Source organism: Dermacentor silvarum, chromosome 4 (assembly GCF_013339745.2).
Source record: "Dermacentor silvarum isolate Dsil-2018 chromosome 4, BIME_Dsil_1.4, whole genome shotgun sequence".
NCBI classification, from domain to species: Eukaryota; Metazoa; Arthropoda; class Arachnida; order Ixodida; family Ixodidae; genus Dermacentor; species Dermacentor silvarum.
This window is the reverse complement of record NC_051157.2, coordinates 206,660,102-206,687,323: the sequence shown is the minus strand read 5'-3', so window position 1 is coordinate 206,687,323 and position 27,222 is coordinate 206,660,102. Positions and strand designations below refer to the sequence as shown.

General features: G+C 47.8%; 1 protein-coding gene across 1 annotated transcript in view; it reads right to left on the bottom strand.

Moving 5' to 3' along the window:
- LOC119450909 (2-Hydroxyacid oxidase 1) overlaps positions 1 to 27,222 on the bottom strand; it is a 48,714-nt gene that overhangs the window by 9,451 nt on the left and 12,041 nt on the right. Inside the window, exons 2-7 of the mRNA XM_037714381.2 lie at positions 18,487 to 18,685; positions 17,303 to 17,454; positions 15,634 to 15,895; positions 10,847 to 10,968; positions 6,353 to 6,444; positions 5,163 to 5,321 (exon numbers count right to left, since the gene is read on the bottom strand). Coding sequence (XP_037570309.1) covers positions 5,163 to 5,321; positions 6,353 to 6,444; positions 10,847 to 10,968; positions 15,634 to 15,895; positions 17,303 to 17,454; positions 18,487 to 18,650 — 951 coding nt within the window. The 5' untranslated portion in view covers positions 18,651 to 18,685. The remainder of the gene's footprint in view (positions 1 to 5,162; positions 5,322 to 6,352; positions 6,445 to 10,846; positions 10,969 to 15,633; positions 15,896 to 17,302; positions 17,455 to 18,486; positions 18,686 to 27,222) is intronic.

The following is a 27,222-nucleotide window of genomic DNA, read 5'->3' as shown; positions in this document are numbered from 1 at the left end:
TCTTCAAAAGCGTGGTTGCCGAATGACGACAGAGCGAGTTCCGCACGGGCACAATCAATAACGGCATGATGAGGTGACAGAAAGTCCCATCCTAAAACCATGGCATGGGAGCAGCGAGGTAGAACAACGAACTCAACACGGTATAAAGTTCCACTTATAACAACACGCACGGTACACTTCCCTAAGGGTTCAATCGGCGCAGCGCTTGCTGTGGGTAATGAAACGGCCGAATATGGCGTCGCGATTTTTCTTAGTTGAAGACGAAGCTGGTTCGAAATCACTGATATTGCTGCTCCCATGTCTACAAGCGCATGAACGGCAATGTCTTCTGCATAAACTTCAAGGACGTTCGCAGGAAATAAACTAGGGCTTGAGGAGTTCTTTGAGATCGCAGTTCTTGCCTCCGGAACTGCGTTCCTTAGTTTTCCTCTCGGATAGCTTCAGGGCGACGGACAAGCGGCGACAGAGAACGCCGACGGGGTGACGGAGACCAACGGGTATTGAAGGTGCGGGAAGCAGGAGGTGAGGCCTCGAAGTGCTGAGCGGCAGGAGCGGAACGGAACGGAGAGTCGAAACCGCTGATTTGCGCCCTCGGAGAATCCGAAGGATACCATCCGCGCCGGCGGCAAAACCGTGCTACATGCCCAGGCAGGCCGCACGAATAACAGATAGGGCGGTTGTCGTGGGTGCGCCATGGATTGACATCAGCGGGCTGAGACTGATGGAGATATTGGCAAGGTGGGCGCACAGGCTGCTGTGGAGGGCAGTAGCTGCTTGTAGGAGCATATGTTGCGGCTAAATGCGGAGGTGAGGGAAAGGCGCTGGTAGATCGCGATTGAATAGCTGCAGACGGGGGCCTTGGATTCGCGACAACGGCAGCGTACGTAAGTGGAACAGGCGTAGGAGACGGTTGATGAGCAAGTGGGACGGCGTTAGCGACTTGTTCCTGTATCACCTGACGGAGATCGGGAGACAAGGGCGACTCTGACGCTTGACTGGCTGGCAGAAGAGAGAGTTGGCGTGCCACTTCTTCTCGTACAAATTGCTTGATTTGGTCGAACATCTCTGAACTGCAAGTAGCACTGACACCGTCACTCAGAGCTGAAAGCGCGACGTTCCGAGCGAGAGCTCGGCGGGTAGAAAGCCGTTGTTTGCGCAGCTCTTCATAGCTCTGGCAAAGCGTCAGGAGGTCGTTCACCGTCTGAGGATTCTTCGCCAAGAGCATTTGGAAGGCGTCATCTTCTATGCCTTTCAAGATGTTCTTGATCTTGTCATCTTCGGTCATATCTGGGTTGATACGCCGGCAAATATCAACTACATCTTCAATGTAGCTGATAAAGGTTTCGTCCTTTCGTTGGGCACGGCAGCGAAGCTGTTGTTCAGCTCGGAGTTTGCGCACAACAGGGATACCGAAGACCTCTTGAAGTGTCGTTCGGAAAGCTGTCCAGGTGGTAAAGTCAGCCTCATGGTTCCGGAACCAAAGATGGGCGACGCCGGAAAGGTAGAATGGGACGTAACCAAGCTTGTCAGCTTCAATCCATTTGTTGTGGGCGCTCACTCGGTTGTACAGTGACAGCCAGTCCTCTACGTCATGATCGTCAGTGCCATCGAATATGGGAGGATCCTGTTGGCGTGGCGCGCCGGGACAGACGACCGGAGGCGGTGCCTGGGGTGGATTGGGAGTACTAGTCTCCTCAGGCATGGGAGCTGTGACAGGGATCGTCCGGCTTCGGAGTTCCAGTTTTGCAAAAGGCCCAGCACCTTCCACCAAATGTCACGAAACACTTGGGGAAGTCAGCGTTCGCGACTAGAACGATAAAGCAGCGAGAGGTAGCACAACCGAACGAGCGCCGAGACAAGGTTTATCTCTCGTCGTCGTCCTCGCTCCCATAGCCACGTCCCCACTGCTCCTTATTTCACAGTACAATATATATATATATATATATATATATATATATATATATATATATATATATATGTGTGTGTGTGTGTGTGTGTGTGTGTGTGTGTGTGTGTGTGTGTGTGTGTGTGTGTGTGTGTGTGTATGTATGCATGTGTATATGCATGCATGTGTCTGTGTGTGTATGTGTGTGTGTGCATATGTATGTATGTGTGTGTATGAATGTATGTATGTATGTGTGTGTGTGTGTGTATGTATGTATGTATGTGTGTGTATGAATGTATGAATGTATGTGTGTGTGTGTGTGTGTGTGTGTGTGTGTGTGTGTGTGTGTGTGTGTGTGTGTGTGTGTGTGTGTGTGTGTGTGTGTGTGTGTGTGTGTGTGTGTGTGTGTGTGTGTGTGTGTGTGTGTGAATATACATGAATAGGCTGATGATGACGGCGACGATGATACATAATATATACCACATTATGAAGGCGCCAAAAAATTATGGCGACACTGGTCGTTCAGAGGTGGCATGAATTTTGGCCGAACCGTGAAACCAAAAGTTATGCCGCTTTCGCTCTAACTGGAGACGGCGGCAAGAAAAGTACACGTATTAGCTAGCCCTAAATTGACGCGTTTCATACCATGAGTAGGGGGTACATTTTTTTCGTACATTGCATACAAAGGACTTGCAAGGTGCCGCTTGTTTCAGCACCGAAGGCTCGTTTATTTTTACAGTTGTTTGCGAGAACACTCAGTATTCAATAACTGTTAGAATCCTCGTGTTATGACGGGACGTGGACTAGACCAAACAGTACAGGACATTTAAGGGAAAGCGTATTCAGGGTTTTATGTGCCGCAAAGCGAGTAAATTCATTTCCTGCACAAGCAGAACGCAAAAGAAGACAAATTGTGTGAATACATAGGAACATATTATGTTTAGAGTGCTTCATAAACGCACCTTGAAGTTTCCTTAGAATGTGCAAGACGATACAATTAGGGCATTTCTTCGGTATTACTTTTTCCGCGGGGGCTGGCATATAAAAGTGTCACGACATAGTAATTAAAGGTGTGAGTATAAAAATTAAGCAAAATTAACTTACTGAACTAAAGAGTCGGAAGGTCGATTTCAATACTAATCTTGAAGTACGCCGTCCAAAAAGTCCATAACCAGTTGCAGGCATGCGAAAAACTCAGGCTGTTAATTCTTTGGGTTGATAAATTATCACTCCTTTCACCCAGAAAACCAAAATTCATTGTCAAGGGGCACAGCTTCCGTGCCCCTAGCAAATGCCCGTGACGTGGGTGATTGCTTCCGCGTCGTCATCAGGCAAGCTTCAAGCAACGACTAGCGAGGGGGAGGATTAACTTTCTTTTACAAACTGTCTCTGTCTGAGCCGTCTTCGCTGGTAATATATCATGTGTTGGACAGCGGCTAGTTAAACACGCTTTAACTCAGTTGAGTGAACGCAATTTGAATCCTGCAGATATCTGAACTTCATTGGCCTCCGTTCTTTCTTTTTTTCTTTTAAGCACAAATGAAGCCATATTCCTTGCCCACCACGTATTTGTTGTAATTAAAGCACTCGTGCCGCGTCGCGCTAGTGCATGCTTCGTGAATCAGGCAGCCGGCTACTCGTGCAGAAGAGCTTTCGGCCTCTTCACGGCGTGTTGTGATGCGAAAGCACCAAACGGCCCATTGAGCGAAAAAAAAACGGCGGTGTCTGTAGCAGTGACACGGTACCTAAATGGCCACAGGCTGCGACACCACGTCACGAGAGCACCTCGACGGTGCAAAGTGGGCGAATCGAAACACCTGCTGGCACATTAGCGCGCCAGGTGTTCGTGAGGGGAGACGGTATCGCCGCTTGGGCACCTCACCAGCGCGCTTCGACGGAGCAGATACGGCGACGCGACACCGCGGGGCGAGGTGGGTTGCTGTCGGCGAGGCCAGGCGAGGTGGGTTGCTGTCGGCGAGGCCAGGCGAGGTGCGGGAGCCGCCGTCTCGCTCTTGGAAGCCGGCGCACTGTCTATATCTCCCTCTCTCTCAGCCCTGCTGGGCTGAGCTGCTTCGCGCGCCTGCCAGCCTTGGTGGCCGCTGCTGCTTCCTCGGTCTCTCGTCGCGCAGAAGGTCGGTGGCACGCGGCGTCCTTGATTTCTCAGCGATATCGTCCAAATGATTCCGGTCTACAAATTACCCACCGCGGTGGCTCAGTTAGCCAAGGCTTCGCGCTGCTGAGCACGAGGTCGCTGGATCGAATCCCGGCCGCGACGGCCGCGTTTCAATGGAGGCGAAATGCAAAAACGTCCGTGTGCTTGCGTTGTAGTGCACGTTAAAGAACCCCGGGTGGTCAAAATTATTCCGGAGCTCTCCACTACGGCGTGCCTCATAATCAGAACTGGTTTGGGCACGTAAAACCCCAGAAAGAAGAAAGAAGAAGAACCCGCACCAATTCAATCGTAAAACACGATAACGTAACCCGCAGCTAAACTCGAAAAGATTGCTCGCAGCGCAAAACTGGAAGGACCGCTCAGTGGCGTTCAATTGAGAATTATTGCTTTCGCAATCACGACTCATAAGAATTGCTTTGTGTCCACGGATTTTTCCCGCTGGCGAATTTTAGGTTCCGCATTGTTATAGGTGGTGCGCTACTGTAGTATACAAACTGCCCTATTCAATTTTTGGCACCTCAGAACAGGCCGCAAAAAAGACAAATGGAATAGGGCCATTCATAGTAGCGCGCCAACTAAGTACACCTCACGACTCGCCAAAGTTCTTATTGAATGGGCCGACAGCCTCTGACACTTGCGGCTCTGACGAAACAATCGCACCTCTTCTGCGTATCTGCCCACATATTAGTACGGTGATATAGATCCTGTGTACAACGCCAGGAACCCAGGACAACGGGTCATATTTAAAACAAAACACATTCGGACAATAGTCATGCACAACGGACATCTGCGGTAAAGACAACTAGAGCGCTAGTTCGCTTTTTGCGGTCTATACGAGCCTGCAAGATGAACTATCTTAGTGACAGGTGCCGCCCTAGAATGACGTGAACCGATCCGTTTCCATACTAAGAGCTTTCTCTTTTACTATCTTTTTAAACACATTTCCGCCTTCCCCTCGTGCAAATAAGCAAACCGGATCTTAACTGGTTAACCTCCACGACTTCCTTCTCTTTTTACCTATATCTATCTATCTATCTATCTATCTGTCCATCTATCTCGCACACACGATTTGCGGCATCTCATGTTTCGAGGAATGACGCTCACCTTGTATCCCAGACCATAGAAGATTGGCCGGCCGATGAACACTGCTCTGGCTCCTAGGGACAACGCTTTGACCACATCGCCGCCACACCGGACGCCGCCGTCCATGTAGACTTCGCAGCGGCCTCTAATGGCACGCACCAACTCCGGCAGCACCTCCAGCTGCAATCAGGTACACCAGGGACGCCTGGTGTCAAACACCGCTGCCATACCATGTAGCACAAGCTCCATTTCAACGTGAAACACAGAATAGCGCCACCAGCACTAGGAAGTTAAACGAATAGAAGTCACGTTAAGAAAAAAAAGTCTGCGCGGGTCCGCAATACTTAGCACTTTCTCATCATAAACAGCTAAGCAGGACCGTATTTCCCAACTATCTAATTCATCTTATATTGTTTTTGCCATTCATCTTGAGCTCTAACGTCGCTCGGACGCCGTCATCGCTAGGGTAGCCCACTCAGCGCGATGTATGATTAGAAAAGAATAAATAATTAAATTGCACGTACAGATCACTGGCCCATCTGTTATGCCACAGGCTGTTCCCAACCAAACATTCAAAAAGCAAAGACATCGAATACTTTAGGGGCCTTATTTTCTAACGATTAATTGCATTATCCACTATTTCCGTCCTAACGGGGCGGAAATATGGATAACTCAGACATCGTCGTTATCCCTGGCCTCGATCACTTGGCCCAACGGGTGATGACTAAGAAAAAAATTTAAAACTGAGATGGATCAAGCGGCGGCATAAGCGCTCGTTCCGTCCTTTCGTTTCGTTCTTTGTCCGTGTGTTCACCAATGTGGTCACTTTAGTTCGCATGGCTTATATGTATGCCAAAATGTTTGGTCGCTACCACAAACCTGCGACGGCGGCTCGCATAGGCTGTCACACCCCACCTACACAACACCGAGAGAAACACTCCGGTCAGATTGCACGATTGCACGACTTCCTTACCGCGCATAACCAGATGCTCTTTACACGCGCATGCAATCGGCACGTGGCCAAGCGCAGTTTGCTTAGTTCCGTCACAATTCTAGGTGTAGAGTTCCTTTACTACAACTGGCGACTGCAAATAATAGACAATTCCCAGAGCTCCAGAGCAACCTGAAAATAGCTGAAACCATAGGCAGGCACACATGCATGTACATCGCAGGAGCGCGAATTCGAAGGTTAATAAAAAAAACTGCACTACCGTAGCAGGCACGCCGTCCATGTAAAGACCACCATGGTTGGACACGACGATTGCGGAAGCACCGTGATGCACAGCTTCCACAGCGTCATCGGCTGCAAAGCAACGAAATAATGCATATAACATATGAACATCGCCATCGTGGCTCCATGGGCTTGCAAAGTATAGGCTTGTTAACCGTCCGCAAATCCTTTTTTTAACACGAAAGTGTTTTATGCCGGAGTCCACCAAGACTTCACTGACGTATTTCCGTCACGAAAATACGTCAGTGAAGTCTTGGTCTTCACCATTATGTCTTCACCATTATGTTCTATGACGTATTTCCGTCACGGAAATACGTCATAGAACATAATACAAAGAAAGAAACCAGAAGAAAAAGTTCCACAAACATGCAAAATTTGGAAATCGAACCCACGACCTCTCGGTCCGCGACGATAGATCGCCGAGCGTTTAACCCATTGCGCCACAAACGCATTTGCAGAGAGCTACACAGACGCGCCTTATATATCTAACACTCCTCCGTGTACCCGCGCTCTTGCTCGGGGCGGTGCCGCCGCCTACGAGCCGAAAAGAGAAGTACTGCATTATGACACTAACCAACGCCTCCTCTAGAAAGATGCCTGCCGCGTGCGCCAAAAACCTGCTGCCCTTACCTTTCCCCTTTTCCTCCTTTCCACTCGAGGTAGAAGCTAGCGATCGTAGCGGTGATCACTTGCAACACACATGCGCGCATGCGCACACCACCGCATGGCCGCCGATGCCGCTACCGCCGTGACACCGCACCACCCCAACACCCAGCGGAGATAGGGTAGATGCTGGCGCCATCGCTCGACAACCGACCGCAACTCAAGGCGCGGCGGCTACAATGGGTGAGCGAGCGACGCCGCAGGCATCTTTCTAGAGGAGGCCTTGCACTAACGCGCACCGACAGTGAACGCTTCGGTGGTCTCAGCACTACGACGCCTCGATGCCAGCATTCGAAGGGACGCTGGCATCAACAAGCACTCCCAACACCAACTAGGTGGCGTTCACCGTACTCAGCACAGCGGAGCGTGGCCTCCGCAATTAGCTCTGAAAATGTTTCTGAAGTTGATCGCGGAGGCTGCAATTACGACGCGCTGTACGCGCTGATTTGACTCGGTGACGATTCAGTTACGTGCTTTGTCTTGCGCGTTGTATTAGTGTGTCAGTTACGTGCTTCGTCTTTCGCGTTGTGCTAGCGTGTGCAGCGTAGTGCAGCTTCCATATGCACGACGGTTGCTCATGGTCATCGACGTTGGTAGTCGTGATGGAGGAGATGTGCCACCAGGCGTCAGCGTGGGTGCATCAACGCCTAAGGGCGCTTTAGCCACAAAACACCAATAGACATTATATACCAATGTGCAATAAACATTACACTACTTCTGTGAAGACACGTTTCACTTTCGTGTTCTATACCGATTCCTATATAAGAGGGATCAACCACAATTTTTTTCGTCAGTGTTTGGCCCGTATCATGAGGCAGCAAGCAACAAGGTTGCTTCGCGCGCTCTCAGTATTTTGCGAGCGTCGTCAGCGACGGCCCAGCCACGAGAGTGAACTTCAGTACGACCTGCAAATGAATATGTTACACTAAAATAAATTCGCATTAACAACGTGTCATTTATTCTTTGGTCTGGGTGGCATCTACCACAGGAACCCTCTGTGTCAGGCCTTGTGGTGCAGTACTTCTCTTTTCGGCTCGTAGGCGGCGGCACCGCCCCGAGCAAGAGCGCGGGTACACGGAGGAGTGTTAGATATATAAGGCGCGTCTGTGTAGCTCTCTGCAAATGCGTTTGTGGCGCAATGGGTTAAGCGCTCGGCGATCTATAGTCGCGGACCGAGAGGTCGTGGGTTCGATTTCCAAATTTTGCATGTTTGTGGAACTTTTTCTTCTGGTTTCTTTCTTTGTATTATGTTCTATGACGTATTTCCGTGACGGAAATACGTCAGTGAAGTCTTGGTGGACCCCGGCATAAAACACTGTCGTGTTAAAAAAATTGTGGTTGATCCCTCTTATATAGGAATCGGTATAGAACACGAAAGTGAAACGTGTCTTCACAGAAGTAGTGTAATGTTTATTGCACATTGATATATAATGTCTATTGGTGTTTTGTGGCTAAAGCGCCCTTAGGCGTTGATGCACCCACGCTGACGCCTGGTGGCACATCTCCTCCATCACGACTACCAACGTCGATGACCATGAGCAACCGTCGTGCATATGGAAGCTGCACTACGCTGCACACGCTAGCACAACGCGAAAGACGAAGCACGTAACTGACACACTAATACAACGCGCAAGACAAAGCACGTAACTGAATCGTCACCGAGTCAAATCAGCGCGTACAGCGCGTCGTAATTGCAGCCTCCGCGATCAACTTCAGAAACATTTTCAGAGCTAATTGCGGAGGCCACGCTCCGCTGTGCTGAGTACGGTGAACGCCACCTAGTTGGTGTTGGGAGTGCTTGTTGATGCCAGCGTCCCTTCGAATGCTGGCATCGAGGCGTCGTAGTGCTGAGACCACCGAAGCGTTCACTGTCGGTGCGCGTTAGTGCAACGCCTCCTCTAGAAAGATGCCTGCGGCGTCGCTCGCTCACCCATTGTAGCCGCCGCGCCTTGAGTTGCGGTCGGTTGTCGAGCGATGGCGCCAGCATCTACCCTATCTCCGCAGGGTGTTGGGGTGGTGCGGTGTCACGGCGGTAGCGGCGTCGGCGGCCATGCGGTGGTGTGCGCATGCGCGCATGTGTGTTGCAAGCGATCACCGCTACGATCGCTAGCTTCTACCTCGAGTGGAAAGGAGGAAAAGGGGAAAGGTAAGGACAGCAGGTTTTTGGCGCACGCGGCAGGCATCTTTCTAGAGGAGGCGTTGGTTAGTGTCATAATGCAGTACTTCTCTTTTCGGCTCGTAGGCGGCGGCACCGCCCCGAGCAAGAGCGCGGGTACACGGAGGAGTGTTAGATATATAAGGCGCGTCTGTGTAGCTCTCTGCAAATGCGTTTGTGGCGCAATGGTTTAAACGCTCGGCGATCTATCGTCGCGGACCGAGAGGTCGTGGGTTCGATTTCCAAATTTTGCATGTTTGTGGAACTTTTTCTTCTGGTTTCTTTCTTTGTATTATGTTCTATGACGTATTTCCGTGACGGAAATACGTCAGTGAAGTCTTGGTGGACCCCGGCATAAAACACTTTCGTTTTAAAAAAACTGCCACATTGCCATTACGGACCCTGCATCGGCCGCTGTGATCCTGTTTGGACGGAGGTTTAGGTAGCGGTTAAACAGGAGCAAAGCACGTGGTTTTCAGTAGTACCAGATAGACGCTGACAGTACCTAGGCAAAGGCTGCCTTTCAGAAGCAAATATCTCCTGAAAAAGTTCCCCAGATTTCGCTCTCGGAGCTTTTTCACCGGGCAAACGCGGGAAAGAATCCCTCGTGAAAGTTGGCCAAATTTGGGCTGTTGTTTCCGGAGCTCTCGCTATTGTTGGTGAGGCGGTTCCTCGGCCTTCCGAGTGCCACAGGGCCATTGCTAATATCTTTGCTTCGGCTCCGCACCGAAGTTTGTAGCTCATCATGTGGCTCATTGGTGCTGATACCTGAGACTAGATGAGACCCGAGGCCTGGGTCCGCGGGTGACCAGCCAATTACAGCAAGAGATGCTCTGCGTGCTTGCTGGGCAGCGGGTGAAGCTCGTGCGTAGGCACAAAGCACCGAGCTAGACACAACCTAAACTGCCGGCGTCGCGAGGTGACATGCGGAGCCGCGCCAGCACTTTACAGGCATACGCGACGCACTCCTGCGGCCTGGACCACCACGAAATTTCAAGTAGCCTAAACCACACGCTGAGCAAAAGTATGTGAACGAATTTCTGCACTGCTGGCATTGTAAAAAGAACTCTATAGACATTTCGCGAAATAAAAAATAAAAAAATTGCCTTTTGATACAAAATGTCTGAACAAGGGCCCTCTGAAACTAAACTGTTCTCGATATGAAATTGTTTTGAACATTGTAAGCAATGGACCACGTCTTTTTCCACGTCTAACTGTGGTGCCAAAGCTTTATGCAAATGTCACTTTTATTAACCTTCTGCTTCAAAATCACTCAATACTATTCACTTCTAACCATGGAAATTGATGTTAGCAAGAATGTTTTAGTGCGTTAAGATTTGGCATCGCCTGAGACGTACGCAATAGAGCGATTTGAGCCTAAAAGACTATTAAGTACGCGATCTGGCCCGGGTGTGAGTGGCGCGACTTTTTTTAGGTTTCTACCAGCGGACGTATGTCCTGCTTACTGCTTGTTCCTACATCTTTATACAGTACTTCAAACAGGTTAGCCTTGTTGCTTTTTGCATGTGTAAACCCGGGAAATAACGAGACGTTTGTTTCCGAGACGCCACTTCGTTTGAAATACGAATATCGTTTCCGAGCATCGTTAGACATGACGAATCACGGGGTTAATTTTAATGGTTCAACAATAATCACCTCTGAGGATACCCTTGATGACTAGAGGCAGGTCGACCTTACTGCGCAGCCAGTCGATGTCATCCCAGCTCTGGCAGGGGTCCCACTCATGGCCGGGCGCGCCACCACGAAGACGCGAGAAGCTGCGATGAGCAATCGAGCTTTGTGGTCATACAAATTATGTATCAACGCTGAGTTAGACATGCCTTACGTTAACGCAACCTTAAATAATAGCATTATGTAAGCTTAGATAATTCTACTTCAGTAAAACTAAAGGCACAAACACGTATACGTACTGCAATTGACGCGATCGCCACTTCGTAATGTCTGCAATGTGCGCGATTGTATACTACTTAGCGGCCTCGAAAGCTTTTCTTAAATCTGCTTTCAGTTCACGTGACCGCTAATTTATAGGCGCCGTGGCACGGTCCTTCAACTATTCCGAGTTTATCATTGTAATTCCAAGTAGAGGGACCATAATGGTAATAAAAAAGAAAAAAAGCTGGGCTCTGAGCGCACATTTTAACTTGAAATTTTAATTTCTATTCGTTGCCGCTAAGCCCTTCCTATCGACAGCGACCGCCATTATGGCATGAATCGTGGGACGTCAGCAAATGTGGGATAACAGCTGTGTCGGCTGCTTTGAAACAGGCCGAAATCAGAACGGACGTCTTGCTCCGCCCGCTCCGGCACACAATGGCGCGGCAATGGCGTGGTCTTTGAAGTGTGCCCTCGATTCTTTCACTCGCGCAGTAAAAGCAGCACAAACCAGAAAACGCCTGCAGAAACTACTTCGGGCTGCCCGCCGAGCCGCACATGCGGAAAGAAAACAACGCAAGCATCGGAGGAATTTGAGGGATCTTTTTCGCCATTGTATAGCTTCTTCTTCTTCTTCTTCTTCTTCTTTCTGGGGTTTTACGTGCCAAAACCAGTTCTGATTATGAGGCACGCCGTAGTGGAGGGCTCCGGATTAATTTTGACCACCTGGGGTTCTTTAACGTGGACTACAGCGCAAGCACACGGGCGTTTTTTTCATTTCGCCTCCATCGAAATGCGGCCCCCGCGGCCGGGATTCCCTCCCGCGACCTCGTGCCATTGTATAGCTGCTCCTTTCCAGTGGCCCATTCCTAGTTACCGAAGTTGACGTCAAACACGTTCGCATTGAAGAGAGGCACACACCTACTGGTATACAAACCCTGTGACCCAAGTTGGCATCAAAGACGCTCACTGAAAACCAGCCCGGACCGAGTCGCAAATACCCAGTGCTCCAAGTCGACGTTAAGTGCCAAAGTGTTTCTTTGAACAGCGGTACCTACCCAGTCCCGTATCGACAGTGACCCACGCCGACGTGAAAGAGGTTCGTTGAAGAGCTGCACGTATACGTACACATTGCCTCCTGCTGAGAGACCCAAGTTGGCCCGATGGTTGCTTTTGAGCCCAGTTCCCTCAGCACAGCAGTTCGATGCGCTAGCCATTCGACCACGGGCTACCCAATGACCCAGGTAGGCGGGAAAACGGTTGGATACGAACATACATAGATACATGCATACATACAAACATATATGGATGCATACGTAACCCCCGGAAAGTGCGTCAAGTACCCTAAGAATGCGTACGCATTAAAGCAATGGAGAAATGACTGCAACAAACTATACACAGGCGTGGCAGGGCCGGTTAGAGGCATCATGATGATGGCAGTCGCAAACCCAGATGGCAGCCTCAGAAACATAGCACATAGATGAGGTTCAGAAACCCGAAGCAAGCAGGAGGCAGTCATTGCGCCGCAATAACCACGCAGAAACACACGAACATAATAACGGACGCGCAAGAAGCGCGCAGGAACTACACCAGACGCAAAGGCCTTTAAACACATGACCAGGGGAAAAGCTGCTGCAGAAGATGGAATAACAGTCGATTTAATCAAATATGGAGGAGATACCATGCTTGAAAAGCTTGCGACCCTTTATACACAATGCCTCACAACTTCAAGTGTACCAGATAGCTGGATGAACGCCAACATTATACTAATCCATAAGAAGGGAGACGTTAAAGAATTGAAGAATTATAGACCCATTAAATTGCTTTCAGTTGTATAATATATTCACCAAGATATCTTCCAATAGAAACAGGGCAACACTTGGCTTCAGCCAACCAAGAGAACAGGCTGGCTTCAGGAAGGGATATTCTACGATGGATCATATCCATCTCATCAATCAGGTAATCGAGAAATCTGCGGAGTACAATCAACCTCTCTATATGGCTTTCATAGAATATGAAAAGGAGTTTGATTCAGTAGAGATACCAGCAGTCATAGAGGCATTGCGTAATCAAAGAGTACAAGAGGCATACGTGAACATCTTCGCAAATATCTATAGAGATTCCACAGCTACCTTTGGTTCTCCACAAGAAAAGTAGAAAGTAACCGATCAAGAAAGGGTCAGGCAAGGAGGCACAATCTCTCCAATGCTATTCACTGCATGCTTACAAGAAGTATTCAAGCTCTTAGACTGGTAAGGCTTAGGAGTGAGAATCAACGCCGAATATCTCAACAACCTTCGGTTTGCAGATGACATTGTCCTATTCAGCAACAATGGGGGACGAATTACAACAAATGGTTGAGGTCCTTAACCGAGAAAGTGTAAGAGTGGAGTTGAAGATTAATATCCAGAAGACGAAGGTAATGGCCTTGCAAGGGAACAAGAATTCCGGATCGCCAATCAGTCTCTAGAGTCTGCAAAGGAGGACGTTTATCTGCGTCAATTACTCACAGGGATCGACCCTTGACCATGAGAAGAAGTTTACAGAAGAAAAAAATTGCCCTCACCTCCCCGAAGGGAATCGTGAGGAAATGCGAATGCATTTCTTGCGCCGAGAGTACACGGCGTAGTAATTTTAATGGCGTAAATTAATGACGAGACGAGGATTTGTACCGTAACCATTTATTTACACATTCATCAGCACCTGTTCGTGTTGTCATTGTACCTGACGGCCATAATCACAGTCTTGTGGTCGCTAAAGTGTACAGTCAAAGAGTCTTTGAGAAGCATGCGCACGTCACAGTTTCGGGTAAAGGCGAGATCAATGCAACTTCCGTGAATGGTAGTCGGACACTTGTCGGACTCGGCGGAGGCACACTGCATAGAGTACTTTGTCCGCATGTACTTCACTCGAGGATCGGCGGCTCGCCGTTGACGTTTGTCCGCCGCGTCTCGAACACGAACTTCAGCGTTCTCGGCTCGCCGTTGACGTCTCACAGCGGCGTATCGAGCACACATTTCCGGATCTTCGGCTCGGCGTTGGCGTTTCGCAGCGGCTTCCCGAGCACGGAGTACGGTATCGGCAGCTCGCTTCGCTCGCTTGCGTTCGGCATCACGCGCTCTTCGCTTCGCAGCCTTGTCTTCCGCTTCTTCTCCTCCGGTTGATGATGACGTTGAAGCTACTGCAGTGACGTCACCTCCAGCGAGAGGTGTAATGCTCGGGTTGGATTGTATTACACTTCTTGCTAGGGGTACCGTTGCCGTCAGACATTCGCCTTCACCGACTTCTGCCATCGCCTTGAGAGGCGCCCAGCCAGCGAACGGTCGAGAGTGAGGCGCGCGCTTCACTCCATTTATATATACGTGCGAGCGAGCGAACGGGAGAGTGGGGCGCAGGGAGGAGAGAGAGCGAACGGCGAGAGAAGGAGCGGCGAAGCACTGCACCTACCCTCTCCTACACTCTCTCCACACACGCGGGAGCTCCGCCGAGATGATGATGATGATTTATTGGCATCCCCTTTGAAACGGGGCGCGGCGACAAATAGTCGCCTATCCTGCTTGATTTAATCAGGTATACTATACATGTTCTTTATCTAGCAATTTTGTATACCTCTCATTATTTTTCTTTTTCAAAAATTTACCCGAGTAATTAACCGAGTTCCCGCGATGCGAGCGCCCTCACACGCCAGAGCGCGCTCCTCCTCTCCTCTCCTCCTCTCCGGCGCGCGGACACCGACAGACGCCTGACATGCCCCGACTAAGAAATGCGTTCGCATTTAATAAAATTTGGTTGGAGTGCATACGGCAGGCATTGGCAAATTCCTGACTGACAGCTTACCACTGTCGTTGAAAAGTGCACAATCACTGTATTCTACAGGTGCTAACATATGGGGCGCAAAGAGCGATGGAACGAAAAATGTTAGGCCTAACGTTAAGAGACAGAAAGAGAGTGGTGTGGATCAGAGCAAACGGGCATAACCGATATTCTAATTGACATTAATAGGAAAAAATGGAGCTGGGGAGGCCATGTAATGCGTAGGATCGATAACCGGTGGACCATTAGAGTTACAGAATAGATACCAAGAGAAGTGAAGCGCAGTCGAGGACGGCAGAAAACTAGGTGGGGTGATGAAGCAAGGAAATTTGTAGGCGCAAGTTGGAATAAGCTAGCGCAAGACAGGGCCCTGTCTTGCGCTAGGATCTGCAATTACCCGGATAATTGCAGATCCTAGCGGGTAATTGCCCGGGTAATTACCCGGGTAATTTCAGATCGTAGGGAGAGGCCTTCGTCCTGCAGTGGAAATAAATAGGGGCTGACGGTGATCACATTTTATCCACCTTCACTGTGCTTCTCGGATAGCACGTTCCGTAAACTTTTGTGGCCAAGTGTACACCTACTGAATCATAGCTGCACAGACTACGCATGAGCTGTTGTGGTAGGAAGTGCCGTAGAAATCCGAGATGTTCTTAACGTAACGTTTGGCTAGCTGTATCCCATTCCTCTCGGATCACACGTGCGCACGAATGTAACGCATATTGGCTATCACTCACGTCTCTCCGAAGGCTTCTCTCACTGGGTCAGTGACCCCGGGTGCGGCTTTGCGTCCGACGAGGGGGGCGTCTAGCGTCACGACAAGCGCTGCAAAGCCGCAGCGCTGTGCACGCAGGGCTTCCTCCAGCGTTATGGAGCGGTCCTTGCGAATATCCAGCTGCGCCCAGAGGACGGCGTCGGGGCCTGCGGCGGCTGCCATCTCTTCCAGTGAAGCGGAGTGCACCACGCTGACAGCCATCACGGCCTTTGCTTCACGAGCCGCTGTCAGTATAGAACGTACGATAATGTAAGAGCCCCGGACCACACACTGTCAAGGTTGAGTTGTCAATCTAGGACATTATTACGTCTTCGTAAGACGCGATATATCTGTCACCGCTGCTACGAATGCAATGTCCACTGTGGTCATCACACGTGTAGTTGGCCATGGCTGTGGCGGGAATCTAATGGGTCAGCGGTAAAGCACCCGGAAAAATACATGAACAATATGCAATGAATATTCTAACGTGTTTTCCGCAACAGTGCAGAAGTAGCCTAGGTACAAGTGTTTCGAGTGAGAACTCCACATCTTTCTTGCTTTTTCTAATCCAAGTGCTTACAGAAAGATGAAACAATCGCAGCCATTCAAGCTCTATATCTCCAGTGTTACTATGGAGCAGCACACAAACATCATTTTGTGTCGTAGCAAATTTCACGTATAATTTATTTGTTGGCATTGTGAACGTGCGCAAACTGAAAAAACAGAGAGTGGTAGTCACTGTGTTTCAACAACACGTGTTCATAATTGCAACTCGCGATTCATACAGGCGCCAGAGCTCGAACATAGAAAATGCAGTAAACAACGACCATTTGCTCCAAAAAACAAACTATATGACTGTCTGGAATCATCCGATACACCTTTGAGCAATAGTCATGTGATTATAGTGTGGGATACCTGAGCGCCCAATAGTGCGGATCATTTGTGAACGCTCAATCAAGGCTCTCAATCACACTCTTTCAATGCAGTTCACCCGTTCGCATACCAACCACCCTACCATAGCATAACTTAGACCGTGACAAACCAGGTACATGCACACACCTCTGCACGGCACTAAATGCAGCACTGCAGCACCGCGTTAAGCGAGCCGTTGCTCGTACTGCTGATCGACAAGCGGGTTAATCAACTACAACATAAACACTAAACTGAATGTATAATGTTATCCCTATTTCGTTGTACATGCTGCTCCAGCTTCGGTTGCCTGAGTTTCCTGACGGGGTATTTCTTTCGGCGATAAAAAAAAAGGACAGTTGCAAATTTCTGCTCATGTTACTTGTCTGTCGACTCTTACCTCAGTACTTGCGTCCATCGGGTTACATGGAATGTCTTAACATTTGAATAAAAAGTTATTACGTGGACATGAAAGGAGCACTGAGGGAACAAAGTACTGCCTGATGGTTTAATCACAATACAAGAACCACGGTTTTGGACACTACAGCACCGGCCTCTATCCTCGTGAAGATTGCGCAACCGCCTGGTTAAAAAGCATGTCAAATGTGCATATGAGAAATCACTGAGTGGTTGAAGGAGCACGAATGTGCTTCCATTATTGGCATATTCGCTTATTATTTGTCATTGTGTACACAGCGCACAGGCATGCATATGTGCGTGCTTGATGCTATTTGCCCGAGTACCTCTCACAACGGCGATCTCTGCATCGGGATGCACGATGCAGTGGGCCGCCGTCGGAGCGATGCCGACGGGCATGGACACGACTCTGCCCAGCAGCGTCGTCTGGGTGTTCCTCTGCGAGGATCCCGAGAGCACTTTGGGTAGGAATCGCCACCTGCAAAGCACACGAAACGGAACGAGCGATTAGGATTAGCCTAGAAGGAATCCCAGAACAATCACATCAGCCCGTTTCTTTATTTTAGTCTCCCGTGGTCCACTGTGGATTAGTTTTCGTCAGTACGCACTCTCTTGACGTAGTGGGAGAAACGCTGCCTTTGATGATAAGCTGGAGATGTTAGTTTGGCTGATTACCTGGAATGCTATTAGTATACAAAGCATTATCGGGATCGATACCGAGTTTCTTCTTACATCAAGCCAAGTAGACGGATTAACTTCGACCACCTGAGGTCCTTTAGCGTCTACCCAAACAGTGATACATAAACAATTTAGCGTTATACGCCCATCAGAACGAGACCGCTACTACCGGGAATCCAACTCGTGATCCGTGCTAAGTATCAAAGCGACACAGCCAGTGAACCATTGCAACGGGTCACGGCCAACGGGTAGAAGGGCAACGCAATGCTAAATTATTCTGTCCGGTCCTTCCGCCGCTGTTCCTGCTTCTCTCATGTGGGCTTTCGCCGTTCTGGCATCCCAGTGCCTTCTTGAAGCCCCTGGTGTGCCTGTGCTGCTTCCTTCCGATTCACCGTCTGACGCTTCGCACGCTTGTGATTGACCAAACATTCGAGCCTCTCTGATCCACTTAAGTCTTCTCGCTCATCGCATAGAGTGGGCCTCGAATTTGGCAGTAATATGATGTCATGCTGAGTTATCATAAGCACGTTGGTCTTGTTCATTGCAAAAACGGCGCTTTCTGAAAATTTTAATTTAAATAAAATCCGTGGTCTCACTCGGCTACGTGGCTCGCAAGAACCCCTGCCATGCCATGTGAAGCTATGCCTTCTTTTTTAATTTATTAAATAAACAAAATATGGAGGTAGGTCTATGTAGAGCCGACAATCTCAAAATCCAAATGCTCTACTCGGGAAAGAACAAAAGTAAAAGAAAGCGACCGGAAAAGAAGAACAATCGCCCACCCACACGGGTAAACTAGTCACACTCGACAACATCGCTCGTTCTCACAAACCTGCCGAAGGCTTCGCGATTCTCGCGCACTGTCAGGCACCGGCCGTATCCGGTCTGAATAAAGGTCTGCACCGCGGGATCCAGGTTGGCCATGGCCAGCTTCTCGATGTCATCGACGTCGGCCGGCGGCCGAGCGGGATCCTCCACCATGGCGCTCGAGGACATGCTTTCGCTCCGCGGTCGGCAATGCTCCCAGAGATCTGCAGAACGTTTTGCAAACAAGAATCTCGTTGCGCTTACTTCCGGGGAGGACAAACAGGGCGTGTATCTTTCGAGCCTGATAGAGACGTGGAGGAGCAGCGTGTAGCTCGTAGATGTTATAGCCTTCCTCCTCTGATGGGCGCCACGCTGGTTTTGCGACGCGTTATCTACAATGGAGAGTAACAACAGCAGGCAGCGATGGTCCAAGGAGTGCTTAGAAAAGGGAAGCCGCCCGTTGATTCTGTCTACCTCGAGTGCCCTTATGAAACATTGTGTCTTTGTAATTGCTTTCAAGAAGGGGTGTGGAGGTCGAGGATAGAAAGCACCGACAACTATGTTTCCATGCTAACCTTCGAGCTCGCTCTGGATAGGCGAGGGGCAAATTGTGGTACACAGATTCCGTGTTTAGTGATCTCTATGTTTAGAGCAGCAAGTTCAGCGTATAAATGTCGTGACTTCTTTAGTGGCGGGAAATGGTATTGCTTGATTTGCCATATTTCGTATTTACTCGATTGTAAGAAGCAGTTTTTTTTTTCAGGAGGATTTACTAAAGAAAATATATGCCCGTGAAATTTGCGACTAAATTCAGACTGAAACTATATCTGCGATAGTCATAGGCTATCATCATTGGCACAAAAATTTTTAGTATTCCAATTCAGCGCACATGTAGCTGCACTGGGCGTATGAGCTGCGGTAGGTTTCTCTCCCCTGTACAAGTTGATAAGGCTATAGTATATTCTAGACATTATATTCAGGCTGCCATGGTTTGCAAAGCGTTTAACAAATACAAGATTTCATGTGCTATACACCGCAGTGAAGAAGAGATGCTCCGGGCTGCTGATAGTGATAATGAGGCCTCTGACAGTGACGATGAGTGATGTTCGGCCTTGGTGTAGAAAAACGGCGCTAAAAACACGGACAGAAGACAGAAGGAAGAACAGAGGATTCTGTGCTCTTTCTTCTTTCCGTGTTTTTGGCATTGTTTTTCTGCACCATGAATGCATACCAACGATCTCGCATTCAGGCCCTTTGATGTTCGGTCTACCCTATCTAGCTCGGATACATTGTCTTCTTTTTTCAAGTGAGCAAATTTCCATTATTCATTCTCATAATACTACGAAAATACTCGTGAGCGAACAGCCAAACAACAGCATCTTTATTTTTTCGAAGTTTGAAACTCAAGGTGCGAGTTACAAGATACGGCATTGCATGTTTCATTTCTAGTTGTAGAAATCATGTGCATGTTATGTCCGAGGCTGCGTTACAATCATGTAAATATTGTATTCTCTCAGAGATGCGTTTTCGAACGTAGTGATAAAATTTTATTCTTAAATCGCAGCGCATTGAGTCTTTTTCACACAGCAACACACTGTGAGTTATTATTCATAAAAAGAACTGTATATGTGTCTAAGAACAGTGTATAACATTATGATGAAACTCGATACTTTACAAAATTCCATGACAGAATCACAAGGATAAAAGCTTTGCACATTGCTGACTAACGAGCAGCGTTTCAAGGTGAGTTGCCGGCCCATCAACAGACAAATTATCGTGCCGTATTTGAAACCGCATTTTAACGTCATGCGTGCATTGACTCTGGAGTACGTGTAATGTTCGCAGAGATTCATGTTCATGTGTTCAGAGATATGTTCATGTTCGGCAGGCATGTCGCGAAGTCGTGCTATCTATATAGTGTGATAGTGTGATATGCGCTCTAAATTATTAACAGCATTCCAAATTTCGCTTGCGTCGGATGTTTATTCATTCCGGCCTTTTTCTTTCGCGCCTCTGAAATTATTGTTTTCATTTCTTTTACATTTATCTGCAGCTTCGAATATTTTTTGTGCTTGCATGAAAGCCAGTCCATGAGTGGTCTATGTCACCAGACTTATATACACGAACATAAGTTCACTATTTTGATATCCAAGCATATCGTAAGTATATCTGCCATCCAAGAAAAGCGTCTATAACCAGACTATATGGATGTGGATCTGGCTATTACCTGTGTTGGCCGCTGGTCGGCTTAGCACACGTCGATGTTAATGGGCATGCGGACTTTGCACGGCAGGCCAAACGTTGCCGTGAAGCCGACCCCCCCCCCCTTGCCTTCCCGAATATTCGCAGATAACCCGCACCCCCACTTTTAAGACACATTTTTAGTCTTTCATTTTTGGTGCGGGTTATATGCCATAAAATACGATATATTTTAAATAGGACTTCCCGTTCATAGCACTCTTGGCATCTTAGGAATATGAAGGAGGGCTAAACATTTTGAATGACAGGAATATTTTTTGCGCATTGCTGTTGATACTCGTTTGATTACTTAAAGGCAGTGTTGTACGGCACAGCGTTCCTGGAACTAGTTCCTTCTGGGAGGAACGTAGCAACACCACCGTTCCAATAAAGGTCGGTGGAACTGTAACGGTAACTCGTTACGTTTATGAAGGAACGGTAGAGGGAACAGCGTTCTTTCTGTAAACGTTCCACTGCATTGAACAGACGCACGCACATACGCAGCACATCACGCAGGGTGGATGGGCGACCACGTGAGGTGCAAAGAACTATCGTTTGCCTGTCACGTGACTGTGGGGCATTTTTTTCGTGAGTTCTCCGTTGTATTCTTTATTACTAGACTTCGAGATTGTCACGTGACGCTCCCTCCTGTAGTTTATTTCCTCCATGCCTGCCTGCCGCAAAGGGACCATGGCGTCAGAATCGCAGCGCCACTCGAGGGACTTTACGGCGGATGGAAAGTCTTCACGGGCACCGAACCCTTCCAGCCGAGGCACAGGATGAGCTGTCGCGGTACTTGCTAGTTCCAGTTGACTACCCGCTGTCGCAGATGAAGAACTTTCACGGATTGAACCAACTTTTCCTCAAGTACAACACGGCAGTACCCTCAAGCGCTTCGGTGGAACGGCTCTTCAACATTGCCAACGAAGTGCTGACGAAAAAATCACCAGCCCTTCCCCTGTCGAGAAAATGGGGGTAAGCGAAGCTTGTGGCAAGACCACGCTGCCACACGCGTTCTGCTTCGTTTGCCTTGAACTCAGGCTCGCCGGCTCTTCGCTGACGTTAGGCCTCGACATCGCGCTTCCGCAACTCGGGGTCCGCGGCTCTTCGCTGACGTTTCGCATGGGCTTCGGAAGCCCTCACGCTAGAATCGTGCCTTCCCATCCGGGCGACGACGAGCCCTATCCCGAGCTAGTTCGCGGCACCGTTGCTCAAACACAGCCTGCTCCTCGGCGGAACGCACCACGCGTGCCTTCCCATCCGGGTGTCGAAACTGATCTGAGGCGAGGGAAGCCAGGCGGAGCGCGCGTTAACCCCCTTTCATTCCCTTTCCCTCCCTGCGACACACCAAACGGCCCTGATTGGTCGTGCGCGTCATGTTCACCGCCCGTGCATCCCATTCAGATGGTAAACCAGTGGAGCTGAAATGTGCCGCCCCGCTATGAGCCCCACATGATTTCTTTCTTTCTCTTTCTTTCTTTCGTTATTTCTTTCTTTCTTCCTTTCTTTCCTTCCTTCTTCCTTCCTTCCTTCCTTTCTTGTTCCTGGCTAATACGCGCATACCCAATGCGGGTATGCGCCACACGTGATTTTGTTATCGTTAATCATGACGTAACTGACGAGCATGCGATGTTATTGATGTCATGACCTATCAGTCATGTTAATCATACATTCGTATCCTTCAATGCCAATTTTGGTATATAGCAAGAGAACGAGACGCGAGTTTCCGACACGTTTTCGATAGGGTTTAAGCGTGACACCACCACCACCGCCCACACTTGTGTGAGGCTATGCAAGCTTCGCTTGAAAAACGGGTTCGTCTGTCAGGCACCAGCATCGAGATGCAGCTCTTGCTGAGTTCAAACAAGGGACTTAACTAAGTTGCGAATATTTATTCCGGACATTTCTTTTTCCCACTCATAATTCAATATTGAATTAGCATTCATTAAACGCCTATGCATTCTTTCTTTCGATGAGGTTTCTTGTGCAAGAAATTTAATTATATTGGTTCATGTGAGTAGCTTTCCATTTGCACCTCTGAAGCGCAGTATCCTGACTGCGTATTTGAAAACCGAAGTGGAAAGTGCCATATGGTTGCCCTTGTAATAGACGAGCACCAAAGTTGCAGTTAGACAGGTCTAGAGTATGTCCGCTGCTCCCAGAAAAAAATTCTTATAGGAGCGTTTTTTGGATCCTTCTTATTTCCAGATAATCTGCTGCCGGCGATTTTCAAATTCGTATAATATACGCAGTTCGATGTGAGTTTTAAATTGCTCATTTTATTTCGCCGCAGGATTTCCCGACACTATATTTTAATTAAAGAATCATAAAATGTAACGTTAATGTAACGACACGTTCCCATGTTCGAAGTGTAACTGGAACGCATTCCTTTCGCATTAAGGGAACTTGTAACGGGAACTCGTTGCAATTTTGGGAAGGAACGAGGAACGAGCTTTCGTTCCTGTTTTAGAGGAACGTGTACAACACTGCTTAAAGGAGTACGGACATGAAAGTGTCGACTTTATTCATCAATAATTTTTTGCCAAATAAAGCGCCTTGCGACCTTGAAACCATAGAAAGAACACTCACGCCTCAGAGCGCCCTAAATAATTTGCTATAATTGCATATCTACAACCTGTTTTGGTTTACCTTCCCAAAAGGTGTCGTGAGGTCAGGACGCATAAGGTGGCCACGTGGGAGCCGTACGTATTTCGGCACTCGCTCCGGCTCCTCTACTAGGCTGCTGCACGTTGCGCGACCCGACCTAGCTATTTCCTTTCTGGAAAACCAAAGTTGAGTCTTGTGCTTCTGACTGATGTGTACACGATATACAACATTATCAGAGGAATTATAAATATGTCATAGACGACGTGTTTCGATCTCACGCGGAATCACCCATACGCTTTTTAACGATGTTTAATAAACTGCCGTGCGGTAGCACACTTCGAGGTCGTCACCGTTCACAGCAGTGGGGGCCGCAATGTTTGTGTGGTTTAGGTACTTGAAAATAATGCCATAGAGAAAGAGAAAAACCGAAGTGGGGAAAGGCAAGGAGGTCACCAAGACGCACGTCCGGTTCGCTACCCTGCACTGGCGATAGGGGATACAGGAACAAGAAGAGAGAGAGCAATAGCTGCGCGCACATTTGAAGATGCGCAGCAAGTCTATGAACGATCACAGAAAACCGCCAGTATTTTAAAGAGGAAAGTAAATATAAATTAGGGTAGGCTGATAGAGTATTCTTTCAAAACAATAATTTCGTGGTAGTAAGCTGATTATTAAAAGACAAAGTGAGCGTCGAAGTTTCAGTTTCCGAATTTCGCGGTGAAACCCCAGCGCCGTTACGTCAAATTCAACTTTATTAATTCTTCTGGTATGCACTGGAAACGTCGTCCTGGGCTAAAAGCTGTCGTAAGCAGCTTTACTGGACACAGGAGGCGTTGTACATGACAGCGGATTAATAGGTGGTACTTTGTAATGTACATAATTACCACAAAACAAACTAAAACACTTCAAACTCTACTAAACAACGACCAGAGTTAAACAAGATCAATTTTTCATATATAAGCCTCTTCAGAGAATAATTGACATACAATACCGAAACTAAAAACATTCAAGCATATTTGATAAGATCAATAAAAAACCAAAGGCGTCATGCAATTATAACATTGTTATACATTAATATATATGTTTAAAGTGAACAAATACATGTTCAATTCCCTGTGAGACCACTTAGTAGTGTTAACAAAGTTATTAAGGATTTTTGGAAAATTGTGTTAAGTGGATTGTAATTTGTATTCAGTGTGAAAGCGTGGGACACACCAAGGATCAAGGTTCCTGAGACGTACTGGTATTTCATGGCGCTGTAGGGTCGCTATTGGGGTAAGCCGATTTCTTAACTCTTCTTTTGAAAAATAAAATATCTGTAAAACACAATATTCCTAGTATTGATCTACCCATATAACTTGGTATTTCTGTGACGAAGTTTTTGTCTTCGATCGAGGATCGGTATTATCAATGTGCCGGAGGAGCGCGTTTTGTGATGTAATTATTTGATCCATATTCGTTTGTGTTATGGCCCCCCCATACTAAACTACAATAATTAAATTGGGAGGTAAACAATGCATGATAAATTTGGAGCTTGGTTTTTACCGACATGAGAGCTCTATAGCGACCCAGCACCCCGGATACTGCAGAAAACTTACTGGGAAGTTGATTAAAGTGAGCATCCCAAGTTAAATGACATGAAAAAGTTATACCAAGTATTTTATGTTCGTTAACTAGCTCAATATTTGTATCTAAATAAGTTCCTGAGTGTTCCAGTTTAAAAGTTTTATTTCTTTTTCTAAAAAATGTCACAGTTTCGCCCTAAGGGCGAAGCAATGAATGCGATAGCAACAGAGCAATGTCATACGAAGTAAGGTGAGCGGCTTTGGTAGCAACAACACGCAGAACTGTTGTCGACGCCATCGGCGTTTTGCCCGCGTTAGCTCAAAATGCGTGCGGCGTTGGTGACTGTTGCTGGAGCCTCTGATATAAATAGCCACTTGGTGCCGCAGCTAAACGTCGGCTCCCTTCCCTCCCCCTCCCCCACGGACTCTCGCGCGTCTGAAGAAGGCGCGTTTGCTCTACATATATGGTCATTGTAAAGGAGAAAAGAGACGCCTACTTCTGCAGCCCTTAAGCGAGCACGGCGCAGAACGCGCGTTTGTTCTCCGCCGTGCGTTCACTCCCTGTGAAAGCGCGCGTCCCTCGCGCCCTTTCACTCGCACATACAGCGTTCGGCGGCGCGCGGCGACGATTTCATCTCCAAATGACGTCATACGGAACCTCACGGCGACGGCGACGGCGACGGCGACGCCGACGGCAGAAATCTGCTTTTGAGTGTCCATATAATTGCTATCGCAATAAAAGAACAGCTTTCGTCTTAGCAGCATTATTTCTGATAACATTTGACTACGACCACTCAGACAGTTTAGCTAGCAGTGGATTGCACCTAATAATTAGTTCGTTTGCATCCTTTCCAGTAAAGAGTAATGTGCTATCATGTGCATAGCACAGAAATTAGCTGTAGCATCAATATTTACTAAGTCATTAACGGGCCCAAACACTCCCTTTAGGCAACCCCGTTTTAGTTGATAAGAAAAAAGATTGGACGTTATCAATACATACACATTGAGTCCTATTTTTCAAGTATGCTTTCATTAAGGCGAGGCGATTGCCGCGAACTCCATACATTGAAAGCTTAGATATAAGAATAACATGATTGAGGCAATCAAAAGCCTTGCTGAAATCAATGAAACGCCCGAGTGCGAATTTCCCACCGTCTATAGCTAGCACAACGCTTTTATTAAGGGGTAAAAGAGCTGTCTCTGTAGATCTTCCCTTCCTAAAGCCAAACTGTGAATTTGTTATAACGTCATGTTTGTCTAGAAACTTTGATAGGCGCATGGAAATATTTTGTCTAATGCTATGGAAAAAATTGGTAGGACAGACATTGGCCGGTAATTGGAGACTTGATGTAAATCACCCTGTTTGAATAGCACAGATATTATTTATTTTTATTTCATAATACTGAGCCTTTCTCAGGCTCCGACAGGAGTGGAATGAACAATATGTAGAGCAACAGGTTTGGTGTTCTGGAACATGAATAAAGAGACACACAGCTTACATAAATATTCGAATCAAAACAGTGCAGAGCTCTAGAATCATTCAATGCATGACACATAATCAAGAAAGCTATGGCTATAAACAGATTTACAAAAGGAACTCTCGTCAAATAAATCTTCAACATTCGCAACAAAAGCATCAAGTGACATCAAGTGTAGTGGGGCAGGTTATTCCATAGTTCTATGCATCAATGAAAAAATGAAAATTTAAATGCATCACATCTAGCAGCGAATGGCCATATGCACATGTCGTGGTTAATTCTTTTGGAGCGGTGGTGAGGTGACTTTAGGTACGAATCTTTAGTTATGCTGATACAATCATGATATAACAGGAAAAGAAATTTCATACATGCAGTCAGTCGTCGGCATTGCAACGTCGAGATGCTAGCCATTTTACGGAGAAGTGTCGCGCTATCGTAGCTGGAGTAACGGGAATAAATAAAACGGAGTGCTAGATTTTGAATTCTTTCAAGTTTCATTTTCAGATAAGACTGATGGCGGTTCTAAACTATGGCGCTGTACTCAAGAATTTGTCTTATAGCCGTTTAGTTTTACATGCGAGGGTGCAGCTGACAGTTTTCGTCGGATGAATCCAAGTTGTCGATATGCTTTTGTACATATGTTATCTATGTGGGATTGCCAACTCAATTTTATATGCGAAGGTCGGGGCTGTCACTCTCTCCCTCCCTCCCTTCATCCATCCGCCGTGTGGTGTCCACACCCGCACTGCGCATGCGCATCCTCCTCCCCCTCCTCTCCTTGTCTCATCTCCTCTTCTCTCGGCATTCCTCCTCTCCTTTCCGACGCTACTCTCCTCTCCGAATTGCGCAACGAATGGCAACACATGCAGCTCC